General features: G+C 48.7%; 2 protein-coding genes across 9 annotated transcripts in view; both read left to right on the top strand.

Moving 5' to 3' along the window:
• The window catches only part of LOC127473973 (ovoinhibitor-like), a 225,811-nt gene that overhangs the window by 142,886 nt on the left and 67,591 nt on the right, over positions 1-15,334 (top strand). The window lies entirely within an intron of this gene.
• The window catches only part of EBF1 (EBF transcription factor 1), a 272,964-nt gene continuing 259,968 nt past the window's right edge, over positions 2,339-15,334 (top strand). For 4 of the 8 annotated variants that reach the window (XM_051794241.1, XM_051794242.1, XM_051794243.1 and 1 more), the window contains exons 1-5: positions 2,339-3,309; positions 4,652-4,808; positions 5,121-5,184; positions 5,410-5,465; positions 14,525-14,598. In XM_051794241.1, the coding sequence (XP_051650201.1) occupies positions 3,176-3,309; positions 4,652-4,808; positions 5,121-5,184; positions 5,410-5,465; positions 14,525-14,598 (485 nt within the window). In that variant the 5' untranslated portion in view covers positions 2,339-3,175. The remainder of the gene's footprint in view (positions 3,310-4,651; positions 4,809-5,120; positions 5,185-5,409; positions 5,466-14,524; positions 14,599-15,334) is intronic. The other 4 variants (XM_051794246.1, XM_051794247.1, XM_051794248.1 and 1 more) reach the window with 2 other exon arrangements.

The raw sequence follows: 15,334 nt of genomic DNA on the forward strand, positions 1-15,334 counted from the left end.
TACCCCCAAAGTCCTGACTTTCTCACCCCCTCCCTGTTTCCCTCTGCTTTTCTTTCACACTCCTCCAGCGGGGGTCGAGCCAGTGTTTAACTCTTTCATCCCGGTAGCAATTAGTTGCTGGTTTTGAGAACATCCGTAAGCCTCAGGTGGGATATCTCCCCTAGCCTTCAGCAGGAGACTCCCAGACCTTCCTGTGTGTTGGACACAGAGGCACAAATCTTCTATAAGGAGGAAAGCAGTGGAGAACTTGTCACTCTTAATGTCGTGGCTGGCTATCCCTGCCCGGTGGAGGTGCCCTCACACTGCTGCTGGGATGCTGTTCCTTTCAGCATCCAGGAAAACGCATGGAAACGGTCCCCTGATCCCCTGAACAGATTTGAAGGGCAAAATCTGCCAACTGCTCGGTATATTGATTCAAATGCATTATTCCTCCCTGGGCAGATCCCTGCCCTGGGAAAGGAGTAATCAGTGCAGGTGCAAATAGCTTTTAATTGCAAAATGTATCTCACCATGGAGGCATTTAGGCTGGATATGATACAACTGATACAGCAGCAGCCGGAGGAAGACCAATAAGCCGGAGCACTGCAGGAGCCAAACTGCTCCTATGCAATACCTATGGTGTAAATATTCATGTGCGGCAGTATGTCCGTGTTCTTCCACATATCCCTGCGATATGACACAGTAGCATTATGAGAATATTCAAATATCATCTTCGGGGAATGTGAAAACTTGCTATCTGTGACAGTTCCTGTGTGGGATCACAGCAAGCTTGGGATGGGGATGTTTCGTGTGTGGACTCTCCTAAAGCCAAAGATCGGGCGCAGTTTCCCAGTGCCAGCGAGGTGCTGGCAACGGGCTCTGTGCCTGATTTGGAGGGAGAGCTCTGCCCGAGGCTTAGCTGTGGGCTCAGGCGGCTGTGTCACACCAGGTGATGTACAGGTGGCTGGGACAGGGTCCTATGCAGTTATCGGGCTGCCTTAGGTTGCCTCTGGAGCTGTATAGCGGTGCTCAGAGCGTGTCGCACTGAGGCTGGCTGTTCTCCGGGCCCTTAGCTGGGCTTCGGGCAGCCCGCTCCCTTCACGGAGCTCTGCAGCCCCTTGAAGGGGCGGGCAGGAGTCGCCCGCCGCTCCCGGGGCAGCATCTCCCGCACCTCGGAGCACGGAGTGGGGGGATAGACGGACACGGGAGCAATTTAGAGATAACGCAGACACTTCAGAGATTACCCTCCACACAACGGGTCGGGGGATCCCCCTCAAGCCTCTGCGGTGTGACATCGCCCTGGAGAGAGCGAGTCGCCCGGCTTACCGGGATGCACGGAGTTTTGTTTCATTATACGTGCAAAGATGGGCACGGCAGTGTTTGGGGAGGCATAACCCATTCAGCCGGCACAGCGAGCTCCCATCGGCGGCAAGAGCCCGTGACAGAGGCCAGATCCCGGGCTCACGGGAACGAGTTGCGCGGGGAAAGGTTGGAGGGTGATGCGGGTAGAGAGGCGGGCGGCAGGTCGGGGAACCCGCGGAGAAGTGCGGGACCGCGCCCGCTTCTCCACCGCGCAGCCAGCCCGGCTCTTCCCTAGCGAGGGCAGGAATTGGTTTTACTACTATTATTATTTTCCCTAGGAAAACAAAAATCGGACTTCCTAGGAAAAAAAAAACAACAACAAAACAACCAAAAAGAAGGAACTTTCTCTGCCAACCGTCCTGTTCGGAAATCGAGTGCTTGTGCCGCAGAGCAGCGCAGCGTTCCCGGGAGCGGAGCAGGAGCCAGGGCGAGCGGCGAGGGTCCAGCGGGGATTTGCGGCGGGGAAGTTTCCCCCCACGCGTGTTTCCAGCAGGGATAACCCCGCTGCAAGGGGCGGCCTCTCCTCCCCGGGCTCGGGCAGAGCGGGCACGGCCGGCGGGGCAGGGGCCGGCGGGCACAGGGCATCCCCAGCTTCGGGCAGTCGGAGTCGGCAGCCTGGCGCTGGCAGGGGATCCCCAGGGGAGCGGGGATAGCTCGACCACCTTCGCACTTCGCGGTGCCGCGTTCGGGCTGTGCCGGCGGTGCGGGCTGTGCGGGGGCGAGGAGTGCGGAGCCCTCACGGCGAGGGCCGGCCCCGGGCGCTCGGGGAACGAGCCCCTCCGTGTCCCCCGCGGCGATCCCCGAGCCCCACCGCCGCCGAACAAAGGCGCGGCCGTGCCCGTGTCGGTCCCCCCGCCCCGGGGGGGTCCGGGGCAACTTCCCCGCGGGTCGGCCGGGCCGGGGGGCGGGACTATGCTAATGAAGGGGCGCGGCCCCGCCCCCGCCGCGGCTACTCGCGGGCGCCCATTGGCGGCGGCGCGGCGGGGGCGGGGCGGTGACGCGATGCAAATGAGGGGGCGTGTCCGCAGCGGCACCGCCCCCCGCCCGCCGGGGCTGCGGGGCTCGTGTTCGGCGGCGGGGACAGTCAAAGTGGCTCCCATAGGGAGAGACGGCGAGTCCGCCCGGCGCTGCGGGAGAGGGAGGGGGCACGGGGAGCCCCAGGGTCTCCCTCCTGCCGTCCGTCCGCGCCGCCGCCGCCGCGGGTGCGCCCCTCTCGCTCCCTTTCCCGGCGTGCGCCCGGCTCCGGCAACTCGCTTCCTGCGCGGCTGGAGGAGGGAGGAGAGAGGAGCGGAGAGCGCTTCGGCTGGGAGAGGAGAGAAGAAAGAGGGAGAAAAGAAAGAAAGAAAAGAGAGAGGGGAGAAGGGGGGGGGACTTGCCTCTCTTGTCACTGGAAAATGACACTTGATGTAGCAGAGCCTGCCGCAGCTCCCGTTCGTCCTATTGTTTCTTAAACTGCCATCTGAGATTTTTTTTTTTTTCCTGCTGCCATCCGAGGGGTGTCTTCATACAAAAGGGACTTCAAGTACTCCTCCGGCTTGTGAGCGCTGCAACCAGCCCCCAGCACCCCGCCAGCCCCTCCAAGCACCCAAACAAACTGCACACGCAGCAAACAGCAGCAACAAAACCGGGCTCTGATTGCCTCTGGATTTTTTTTTTTTTTAATGTCCGTGCCTGTGATTGCTTTCTCCGACTTGCTTTGATTCCAGAGATCAGCTGAAGAGAGAGAAAAAGGAGAGAAATCAAAAAACCCCACATATAACAGTCCGCCTGGCGATTTTATCACTTTTTAAAATTTCGAGTAAAGAAGGAAGATTTGCGCTGTTGTTTCTGATTCATGTTTGGGATTCAGGAAAGCATCCAGCGGAGTGGGAGCAGCATGAAGGAAGAGCCCCTCGGCGCGGGGATGAACGCGGTGCGGACGTGGATGCAGGGAGCCGGCGTCCTGGACGCCAGCACGGCCGCTCAGAGGTAGGCAGGCTCCGCGCCCGCTCCGCTCCGCGCCCCGCTCCGCGCCCCGGGGCGCTCCCCGCCCGCAGCACTGCTCCCCGCGGGCAGCGCCTTCCCCCCCCCGCGCCAACAAAAACCCTGCCCTGCAGCTCTGCTACCAGCAGTGAGTTTCGCGTAGATGTCGCCAGTTAAATATTTATCCCTATTGTCCCGTAGGAATGACTTTTTATTAAATAATGATAACAATAATAAAGGAAGCAGCGAGTTTCGCTAGGTACGGATAGGTGGGTTTAATCTCTCTGGCCCCTTGTGTTCGCTCGGAGGAAGGAGTTTTCAAAACTATGTTTGCTGCTGATTTAGTCTTGAGATCTCCAAATGACACTTTCCTCCTCCGATAAGCAGCGAGTTGTGCACAGATGTATCCAAAATATATTTCTCTACCTCGCTTTCCTATCCTTGTCACAATCAGCAGCTCCTTTTCTTTTCCTCCGATAAGCAGGGAGTTTGCAAAGCTTTCTCCAGGAGAAATTTAATTTGAATCCCCTTAATAAAACCACTGTCACTTATCTTAGATTTTTTAAAAAGAAGTCGCTCCAAATAGGAGGTGGTTTTGGCGAAGCTACACCCAGCCTCGCTTTCTCTCTTATTTCTCTTTCTTCCCATCCTCTTCCTCGCGAAAAAAAAAAAAAAAAGGCACGAACCAAACCCTGATGCCGGATTCGCAGCCTGAGCCCTGGAGCCGGCATTAGCCGGCATCAGTTTAATGTTGACATCTCCCTGTGTCTCCCACCTCGCCCCGCACCCCTCCCTTTGGAGCCCTCTAAGGAAGGGAAAGTTTCTGCAGGGACAACCCTGAAATATTTCAAGTTGTCTCCTGGGCTCGGTGTTTACCCACCGCTCCGGCGCGGGAGGAAAGGCTCACAGGACTGAGGCTGCAAGATAAGGCACATGGGCGCTGGGGTGACAGCTCCGAGCCGAGTTTGAGAAGTGGCAGGACCGATGCTGCTCCGCGGGGCAACGCGCCGGCGGCGCTGAGCGCGGCTCCGCCGCCATGCAGGGCCGGCTGCGGGCGGGCACGGCCCCTGGGGAGGGCTGGTGGGTACCGGGGCCGGGGGGGCTGCTTGGGGCCTCGGGATCGCTTCAGGGCGGGATGGGGTCGGGGCTCCGCCGGGTTCGGAGCTTGAGCCTTTCCCCGCGCCCGGAGGGAAAAGCTCTGGGGCTACTCGAGGGAGGGGAAGATGCTAAGCCCCGGGGGGGGCCCAGCCGGGTCCCGGAGGGGGAAGGAACGGGCCTGGGAGTCGGCTCGAGGGGCGTGAGGCCGCATCGTCGAGGCTGCTGCTAACTCGCATGTTTCTGGTCCCAGCGGAGTGGGTCTGGCCCGGGCTCACTTCGAGAAACAGCCGCCTTCCAACCTGAGGAAGTCCAACTTTTTCCACTTCGTCCTGGCTCTGTACGACCGGCAGGGGCAGCCCGTGGAGATCGAACGCACTGCCTTCGTGGGCTTCGTGGAGAAGGAGAAGGTGAGTAGCCTTGTGCCCCGCGGGGGCTCGGCGGCCTCTCCCGGGCCCTCCTCTCTGCTCCGCTCCCCCGGGGCCGCGGCGTCGGCTCGTCCCGGGAGCCACCGCCGCCTCCCGGGCGCCTCACTCTTCCCCTGTCCCAGAGGGCGGACGAGGAGGGGGTGTCCCCTGATCCCTCGCTATGCCCGGGGCAGAAGAGAGGGCTGAAAGCTGCCCCGTCCAGCCCCGGGGGCACCCGGCGCGCGAATGATGGAGAAACTTCATTGATACTCTTTTCCTTTTCCCTCCGGCCTCCCGCGCTCTCTTTGACATCAGGAAGCCAACAGTGAAAAGACCAACAACGGGATCCACTACCGCCTGCAGCTGCTGTACAGCAATGGTAAGGACTGGGAGCCCCCGGTGTCAGCCCCGTCGCCCCCCGCCGCCTCTGCGGCTTCAGAACCCACCAGAGGCCGGGGAGCCGCTGCCCCGGCTCCCCTCCGCTCCGCGCACCCCCACACTCGGTGCCGGGGCGCTGCGGGGACACGGGCGGCCCCGGCGGGCCCGAGCCCTCGGGCGAGCCCAGGCGTGCTGCCCCGCTTCTCACGCCTCTGCCTTGTTTCAGGGATCAGGACGGAGCAGGATTTCTACGTGCGACTCATCGACTCCATGACCAAGCAGGTGGGTGCTGCGGAACGCCCGCGGAGGAGGGGGGTGCCGGGGGGGATGGCAGCCGTCGGGGCGGCCCCCGGGAGAGCGGCGGGGCGGCCCGCGGAGCCGAAACCCGCCCCCGCGGCGGAGCGGCTCTGCCCCGGCGGGCAAGGGAAGGGAAGGGGCCGCCGCCTCCCGCGGGCACGGCCGCGCTCCCCTCTCTGCGGCGTCGGGGCTGCGGGGCGGCGCGGAGGGTCCCCGCGGGACCCCTGCCTGCCGCCGGGCTGGGGGAGAAAAATACAGGCGACCCTCCAGCCATCCCAGCCAGGGCTGGGGCTGGATTTGCCGCTTAATTAATAAGAATTAACCTCCGGCCTCCGCCAGCCCCCGAGCGCCGCCGCCACAAGCCGCTGCCCCGGCGCGGGGCTCTGTCGGTCCGTCCGTTCTTTGCGCTGCCGCCGGGTCCGTGGGTTAAAGGAGGAGCGATTGTATCGTGACACGTTTGCATGTCGGAATAGTTCCCGAATCGCGGCGCGGGGAGCAGCGAGCTCGCTGTCGGACTCGGGAGGACAGCAGGGATTGTCAGTGGAATTAATCCTCATTTTACGCTTGCACTTTATTCTCCCAAACAGAGTAATAACGTGCGTGCATACCTGTAAAAAACGCTTTTCTGTTTAAAACCAGTATTGTTACAAAGGCACTATCTGAACAAATCGGTTCTTTCTCTCTCTTTTTTAATTTTTATTTTTTTTTTAATTGCTACTCTGGCTTTTTCTTCTGCTCCTGTCAGAATATTTTCCTCATAGAATACGTTTCTTTCAAATAGTTGGGATCGCTTTTAAGCCTTTTCATCCTTAAAATATGTTTCTTCCCCTCCTAATCTGTTTTACTTGTTAAAGAAAATTCTTAAATTTTATTTAAGAAAAACATTAAGGGTTTTTTTTGTACCGATAGGAAAAGTCAATCCCTCTATGTTGTCTGTAGACACAAAACTCTTGGCTTGTATTTGGGTTTCTTTTCTATAGTAAAACATAAAAACATAAAACTCTAAGGGCTGAGTTTGTTTTACAAAACTCTCTTTGATGGTCCCAAAACATCTCTTCCTGCTATTGAAGACTGTCTTTCAACAAAAAAAAAAAAAAAAAAAAGAAAAAAAAGAAAAAAGGAACTTGGATGAATTTTGCTAGACAATCTACTGTGCATCTGAACTCTGTTACACTGTACACTTCCAAACAGAGCCCATTCCCTGCAGGAATTAAAACAGCAGCGACATACCCTTCTTCATAAAAAAACCCTGGAAAGTGTTTGCTGTCATTCCTTGTTTTTCAGGCATAAATTGGTCAGTTTTTGTTAATAGCAACAAAATCTTCCTGATAGATGAACTCTTTTTAGTCCTTTTGGAGCTTGTGTATTTCAGTGTAGACAGTGTGAGAGAGACTATCAATAAATATTATCTTTAAAAAGCTTTCCTATCGTTACGGAAATGCAGAAGTCTCTGCTTGTAATCCTGTTGAAAACAGAGCCCTGGACTCATGGAGAGCAATGGATTCAAAATAATTTTCTTAACAAAGGCATCTTGCATATGAAGAGTTCATCCTAAGGCACTGTTTGACCTCTTGGTCTCTCATTATTATCAAGTCATCAGAGGGTCTTTGGAGAGAAAGGGGAAAAAATCCCCGAGATACAGTTTATTTGTAAAACCTACCGTGTAGCTTTAAAGCACGCTCACAATGAAGAAGAAGGAAAAAAAAATATCTCTGATTTCAGGAAGTCTTAGAAAAACAAAGTTAGTGCAAATTACAGATTTTGGGGAAAGTGCTGCGGGTTTGAGAAGTGGGGATTTGAGAACAAAAGCTCTCTGAACTTAGATTAGAAAATAGGGAGCGAAAGGCTATTTTAGACACAAACATGTTTGCTTACGTATTAATTTCATGCATACAATTTCTTTAGGCATGACTATAATTGCTTATGAAAAATAGGGCATTGTCATGTCAAAACTGTGGCATGTGTCGCTCTGAATTTTTTTGGGGGGCTGGACGCTAAATTCTCCTTCTTCTGTTTTAATTCTTTCTTTTTAAAAGTGAAATTATTGCAGAGTTGGGATCGGGTCGGTTACTGAATGCTTATTAGGAAGTGAAGTACAACACATGACAGAAGCTCACCCAAATGTTGAATATATCATTTATATTTTATGACAGTGAATTATATAGAAGATTCTCAAGTAACTTTCAAATCATCAAACTGTAATTAAATATTGCAAAGACTGTCTGAAAATTCTTTAATTTTTAATGAAAGTTAAATATATATTGTCAGTCTACTTGAAGGTGTAGTATTTTAATGCACGACGCTCAGAACAAATTGGATAATGAAATGATTACTTTTAAATGAAACTGTTGCAGAAGCGTTCACGTTTCAGCTGGCAAGTATCTTCTCAGTCCTCACACACACACATTCACACACTCGATAATTGTGAATTCCCAGACTAAAATTACAGCTACTCTGAGGTTTCTGGTGGCAAATTAAAAATCCCACAGAAGCAAAGCTTGAATGAGCTAGTTTCCCCAGATCATACAGGAAAGTATCTGTGGCTTTTTTTATATTATTTTTTTTTTTTAAATATGGACATGTCAGATTTATATGTATTCTCTTTGTCTCACAGTTGCAAATTGCAAGGTTTTGTATGGTTGCAGATTAGTAAGTTAAGTAAGATAAAAGCAAATGAGACCTAGATTTCTGTACATAGGATTGCTGCTCAGAGATTTAATGTGAATGTCCCATCAGCAGCATGTATTCTACCAGCAGGTAGGCAGAGCTTGGCTGTGCTGAGGGCTGTGTATGTAACAAAGAGTAGATGTTCCTTCTCCTAAGTGTTCTGGATCTGTATAAGTCAGGGATTTGTTCATGTGGCTGTGCCCAGCTAAGAAACTCGGAGCAGGAGTCCCGTCATGGGTGGAACAGAGGGATCCACACGTCCTGGTGCGCGTGTGTGTGCTCTCTGTCGGCTGTGGAGCAGGACGGGAAGCGGGGCTGGAGAGTGGCGCTACTGAAGTAACCAAGAGTTTTGTTGTGAGCTGCATCCCAGGGCAGATCTGGGCTGTAGGATGAACTGTGCGGGCTCTACCCCAAAACATGAGCTTCAGCTGCTCGTGCGCTCCTTGGGAATGTGGGCTGTGGGACTTCCAAACGGGAAACCCCAGCAGGATTGGTTCAAAGTGCATCATTTTGAGTTGCATTTGGGATGACGCGCTTGGCCTTTGGTGGTGGCCCCGGAGAAGCGCTGGGTGAGACAGAAATTACTTGGCTTTCAGCGGTCTTAAAACGTGTCCCCATCATTCAAAAATTGTAAATACTTACACACAAATCATTCATGTGGTGGGGAAGTTCTTTTTTTCAGTTTGGGTAACAACATTCATTGTCAAAACTGGCTTAATTAAATTTTCTTTTACGTTATATTGGCACCTCATTTTATGTCAGGATCACATTCCTAATGCGTTCAAAACCCTGTAGGATCCCAAACTTTATAGCTGTTGCTTTCCGTAAAGCAGCAGCTCCTCCCGCAGTAGGTCTGGCTCTAACAATGATGCATTTTGAAATTGCCTGCAAAATGTGAAATATGTTTGCTCTAATAAACCCGGACTTTTTAGGCAAGTCTAAGGATTTTAATATATTTATGGAGAAGAGGTGCCTTCTATTTCTTTGGCTGTATTTTCATAAAGTTGAGATATTTCACTATTAGGAAAGATGGAGGAAATAAATCTGAAATACTTCTTCCCCACCCATTTTTCCTTCAGCCGTTCTCATCCATAAGATATAACGGATGCTAATATGGCTCAGGCATCTTAAGAATCATAAGTTTTGCTCGATTGCTATTGTCTATTTCTGAGAGTCCTCATGAGTCAAAAATCTTAAACTCTGTTTATATTTTGCTTTTTTTTCAGTACTATAACTCCGGATGCAAATAGTTTTTCTGTTGACTTCTCTGTCATTCTCTGATGTCTGCAGATATTTGATCAGCTCCTATTCTGTGCATGGCCTGGCCCTTCTCTAACAGCTACATGCATGGGAAAAAAAAATGTTATCAATAAGTTCAGAGGAACCTCAGCAGACTCAGAGAAATTTCACACAAACATAAAACAAAACCTAACCCCTGTGACAGGGAAAGTTTACATTGCACCAGATTTTAGCAGCTTTCTTGTGCCTTTGGTGAGATGTCAGAAACGCAGGTGATTTTAATTTTCTTGTACAGAGAGGAATGGAGAAGTTTGGAATTTGCATGCATGATCAGGACCTGTGTTTGGGAAAATGTAAACTCATCACAGTGGAAAATGTGTTGTTTGGAGTCTGAGGGTGAAAACAAAGCTGAGGATTTTGGAGAGACTGCCTGAGCCAGATGGCCTGGTGCATTCCCAGTCTGGCAGCCCAACTGCTCCCTCCTGTATAATATACAGCCATTTGTTCTGGGATATTTACGCTAGAGCTGTTTCCATGTGAATGTTTGAAAACCATTAAAAATGAACATATTAGGAGAGATAAATTTATTTAATTCGTGTGAATACGTCGATAAGCAGGCTGTGAATCAAAGGCAGAGAGAGACTGGATAAAATAATTAGATGCTTCTGAATTGTGCGTTGAGAGACAGAGCAAAAACTCCCTGTCCTCTCCCCGGGACCAGAACTCCGCTGCTTGTCTGGGATAAACGTCACTGGGATGAGTTGATATTTTGCTGGGGGAAGGGGTAAAACCTCAGGTAACTAAGGGTTAAAGATTTGAAGCCAAATAAATGTAATTCACAGTATTTTCTGTGTAGATATATAGTGGATACAAGCCTAATCCTCCCTGGGTGAGACTCTGGCCCATCTGAAGTCAATTGCAAAGCGCCTATTGAATTCGGTGGGGCCAGGGTTTTATTTTCTCCCTGTGTGTACGGCCATATATATGTCATTCCAAATCATTTTAGTTCTGTTTTGGAAAAGACCCTAATTTTAATGAGTTTTTCCTTCTCCTTTATTTCTGTAAAGGAGACACTTTGTTTTGTGAAGCAGCCGAGGAATTTGAAAGCAAGTGGGTTTAGATGCATGTTGGTGATTTCTCTCCTTCTCTTACTCTTTTAAAATCAAGGCCATGACATAACTGAGTAATATAATGACCATGATCTCATTCCTTCAAGATTGTTTTTCGTCCAGTTCCGAAAGCAGGATTGCTTGACTGGCAAACCGACACCACAAGATGATTCTGCCCTCACTTGTACCAGCACAAATCTGGATTTAGTCAGGAATGGTTAAGGACAAAATCTGGCTCTATATTTTTCCAAATTATTTATCAGCTCTTTTATTGCTTTATCCTGCTGTCTTTATTGGGGAAAAAGTGGATTATATGAGAACCGTAGTCTTGACTTTTATATTACTCTCCTTCCTTTTATCTTTAATTTTTTAATTTTTTTTTTTTATAGTGTGCTCTGTCGCTGAAAAGTTTAGGCAAATCGTTGGACGCACTTGACTGCGATGTGCCCAATTTAGGAATTTTTATTTGCTGGCAAGCAGCGAATTGCATTTAATTTAACTTTTTATGCAGCTTTTGTTTACGTGGAAGTGAGGAAATCTTATATTTTTGACACCAATTTTTCGGGACCTGATTTTGAAATCCGCTTGTACACGAGTGATTGTTACACGCTGGGACTTCTTGTAGAAAGGTTACTTGGATGAATAACTACTTGCAAAATGAAAGATGAATTTTGTGGGGAAATGTTTAAGTTGCTCAGGAGTAGAAAAGCTATTTTCAAATGCTTATGACACAACACCAAGTTAAAACTACACAAAGTAAACAAAAAGAAAAAAACAAAGTCTATAATTTTGCATTTCCTCTGCTGGTGTTCTGTTGTGCAACCCTAATGTGTATTTGCAGGCTTATTTTTAGCTCTGTTGTGGTCTAAGTTTATGCACTGTAACTTTCACTTTATCTCTCATTAATGTGATCCCCATTTGACAAAATCACGACGATGCTGGTGTGACAGGGAATCCCGACACAATCACCCTGTTTTAAAGCCTGAACTTTAAAAAAAAACATAATTAAAAAAAAAAATTAAGATATTTTTGTTAAGTGGAGTAGCTTTTCAAATCCGAGAGTTAAACATTCTCACAACAGTAACGTAGTAGACCCTTCCTGTAAAAATACTTCTGGCAGCTCTAACGATCTGAAACTTTAGCAGTTCCTGTTTCCCTTTTGAAACTAATTGTAGAATTAATGTTTTAGAGCAGCGCGGTTTGCGAGGCGGTCGAGTATCTGCCGTGCTCTGGGGCAGCCATTCACGGGAGTAAACAGTTGGTGCTTTACACACCCGCTCGCACAAGTGAATTGGGACACAGGAATGGGAGATGGGGATGAGCTGCTCAGAAATTAACTCAGCAAGTCCTCCCGCTTCCTAGAATTTCCTAGAAATTCCTGCAGGAATATAGGGTATGCGGGAGTAGCTGCGCTGAACGCGGAGAAAACAAAATGTGCACGGGTAGAACTTCGATAATTGAATGCAAATAAAGTGAAAAGCAAATCCTTAATGTAGAGGAAGGCAGAAGAGTGTCATGCACGCAAAGAAGGGATCACTGATGCTAAACACAACAGACAAGGTGATTATGTACCACGGTGTTGACTCTGCCCGTTCATTATTGCTATTTAGTTGAGTTATTTAAGTGGGTACCTGAAGGTTAAGTAAGCACAGCAGCAGGAAGGGGAGAGGAGGAGAGAAGGGAGAGGAAAAAAGGAAAGTAAATTTTGTGTTCTGGTTTGTAATTTCTAGCGCTTCCTTGGCCCACTGGCAACAAGATAACCCATACTGGGTAAATTTATTTTAAGATTTAAGAGTGTGAGAAGAACAAGGCATGTCCAGCAGCCCTCTCTCAGGCCCTGCTACCCCGTGTCACACTGTGATTGCCTGGAGGTGGTCAGGAACCGGAGGTGCTTGTCCCCACTAAAGGCCTCGGGGCAGATCTGCTCTTTCCCTCTTGCTCTGCATTCTCAGAGGCCAATTATTCTTTAACTGTTGATGAAGTCCAAAAAGTGCTATCAGCTTCCTCTTTGCCTTGACCTGTCCCACTACCAGGTGAAAACTGATTTGGGGTTTTCTGGAGTCTTTGCCATGTCCCCACTGATCAACCCCACCAGGTGTCAGCCAGTTACTTCGATTCTCTGGTTTTGGCTGGAAGATGCTTCTCCCATCTTCCCCTTTAATGCTGGAAATGAGGATCTTCTGAATTTGTTCCATCTCCTGCTATAACACAGGGATGACTGTAATGCCACTTTCCAAGGCTTCTTGCAAACTGTTTGTAGCTCTTTTGGGCACTGAGGGGGAAGTGCCTCAAGGTGGAGTTCCAGCTGGGGTCAGGGGGTTGCTGGTATCTGTGCTGGGGGGACTTTCCATGTGTCCTCTTTACAGGAATGCTGGATTCACAGGTGTTGTGCCTCACTACTGGAAACGAAGGGGCATAAATCAGGTGAAACTCTGTGCCAATTAGTGGCAATCACAGTGGAGGCTTCTGTTTTATCAGCAGTGAAACCCCAGCCCCACTGGCTCTCAGGTTTTAGAGGAATGCAAAACTGAAACTAAAAAATTAAAACTAGCAAAGGTAAGGTAACACAGACCCATTTCTGATACTGTTTATGGAATTATTAAATCATTTTATAATGCATAATATTAATATTGTATGTTACTATTTAAATGGTATTGAAAGTCAGCTCATGCTTCTTCAGATTTGTGTGTCTTGAGATTTTTGCCCCCTCTGGAGGTACAACACCTCTTTCCTTTAGTAGGTTATATTTGTAAGGACTGGGAAACAGTTCATATGATCCTAATTCATCCAATATTAAGGTAACTTATTTTTCTGTCAGTATTTTCCACACTTCAATTTCAAAGTGGTCTCATTCCTTAGAATTTATTTCATCCATATAGCATACTCATTAAATTTCAATATCTATTTTATCATTAGCTTTAGGGATACCCATAACAGAGGTCATTTTACCTGCAGAGTTTTTTTTCCCTGAGTTTCATCTTTTAAAGTCTGTGTTTTCAAGGCTGAAAAGGTCACACCAAGCTCAAGGGTAGCACCGATGCTCACATGCAGGAGTGGTGGTCATCCCTCCAAGGCTGGGACTCTGATCCCAGCTCTGGAGTGGCACCCTAAAAGATTTGGGAACCTCAGTGCCGTCTAAAGATGCTGTTGCAAAGGAAACTTCTTTTCACTCTTGTTTTACTGCTGGGGGTCTCGTGCCTGGGACCAGGGGTGGTTGGAAAACATAACTCTGTTGGGATGAGATGGCAACCCTGTCCTGCAGGGGCTGTGAGCACTAACCTAGTTAGTGTATAATGCCGATCCCTCGTCGCTGGTTCTGCTGGTGGGAGCAAAAGTAGACTCTTCTTGAAATGTGAATACACTGTCTTTCCACAGTTTTAGCTTAAAGGATTTTCCCCGTGCTGTCTCAGAGTCAAATTTCTGAAGTCGGTTGATCCTCTGTTTGTTTTGGTCTCCTCTGCTCTGGTAGGGCCTGCTCCTCACTTATTTATATCCCTGTAACTCCAGAGGTGCTCTCTGGAAAGTGGTGGATCACGAGGTTCAAGGGAAGAATCAGGCCCAGGCATTTTCTCAGGAGCTACCAGGAAAATGCCTGGGCTGTGCAGCTTTTGTAATTAAAAATGCATGAGCTCTCTCTTTTTTGTCCCTTTTTTTTTTTTTTAGTGAATAGGACCCAAAGTATACCAAGCCTTGCTGAGTTTTTTCCCTTTTTTTTTTTTTTTCCTTTTAATGCTATTAGGTTTATATTTTATTCTGAATTGAAAAGAAAATTGTGGTTGTCTTGACTACTAAAAAAACCCATCCTACACACTGCTCAAGAGATGTGCAACAGAGAGGAGGGAATTTAGCTGTACTCAGCTTGTGTTTTTTCCAGCTGCAAGTCTTGGAGCAGGTTCTGTGGAGACACCGTGGTCTCTTTAGCCTGTGCCGTGGTTTGAAGCTCCAGCTATGCCTTCGCTTACCGTGATGCATTTTTATTTTCTCCAAACTCAACCTGATGCACAACTGAAAACTGTGTTTTGTTTCTAGGCGATAGTATATGAAGGCCAAGACAAGAACCCAGAAATGTGCCGAGTTCTGCTCACGCATGAAATAATGTGCAGGTAAGAAATACCCCGCTTCCACTTAATTAGTGATGAGAAGATGAATCTGTCTCTCAAAATCTAGGTTGAACCTGCAGCTATTTTCGGACTTAAATTTATCTTTCTTGCATTAAACAATCCCAAAATAACACAGTTCGGTGTGTGTAATTAGCAGCAAGGTCTCAGTCGTCACACTAGTTTTCAATTATTTATAAAGAGTTATTCTTAACAGAATGCTGCTGGTTTTCATTTAGACACTGTAGCTTGCAAAAGGTCTCCTCACCAAAATTAACAGACTATTACAATCTTCTAGCAATAAATGTCTCTGCCCCCAATTCCCAACAAAAACTCCTCAGTAAAATGACAAAATAGTTTGGTTTGGTTTTTTTTTTTTTTTTTTTTTTTTGGGGGGGGGATGCACATTAAGGCGTGAGGTCAGGAGGCTTTTTTGTCCTGGTTGCTGCTCACTTGAGGTCCTTGCTCGGATGGAGTGGAGCAGGTGATGCTCCTCCATGCAAAAGATTTCTTCATCTTGATTTTCTTTAAACTTCCCCGTGCAGATTGGCTCTACCCTGTACTCTCTTACCCTGCCTAGGGTTGGTGACTTAAATTCAGGACAGTCAAATATCTTCTCCCCCAAACTTCTGCAGCTGCTTCCTTCTCTGTTCTGGCTGATTGAAATAGGTGAAGCCTCTGCTACTTCCTTTTTACCACAGAGAAAGCAGCATCTTCCCCCAGACCCCTCTGACACCTTGGA

Source organism: Manacus candei, unplaced genomic scaffold (assembly GCF_025592945.1).
Source record: "Manacus candei isolate 608988 ecotype Guabito, Panama unplaced genomic scaffold, ASM2559294v1 h1tg000037l, whole genome shotgun sequence".
NCBI lineage: Eukaryota > Metazoa > Chordata > Aves > Passeriformes > Pipridae > Manacus > Manacus candei.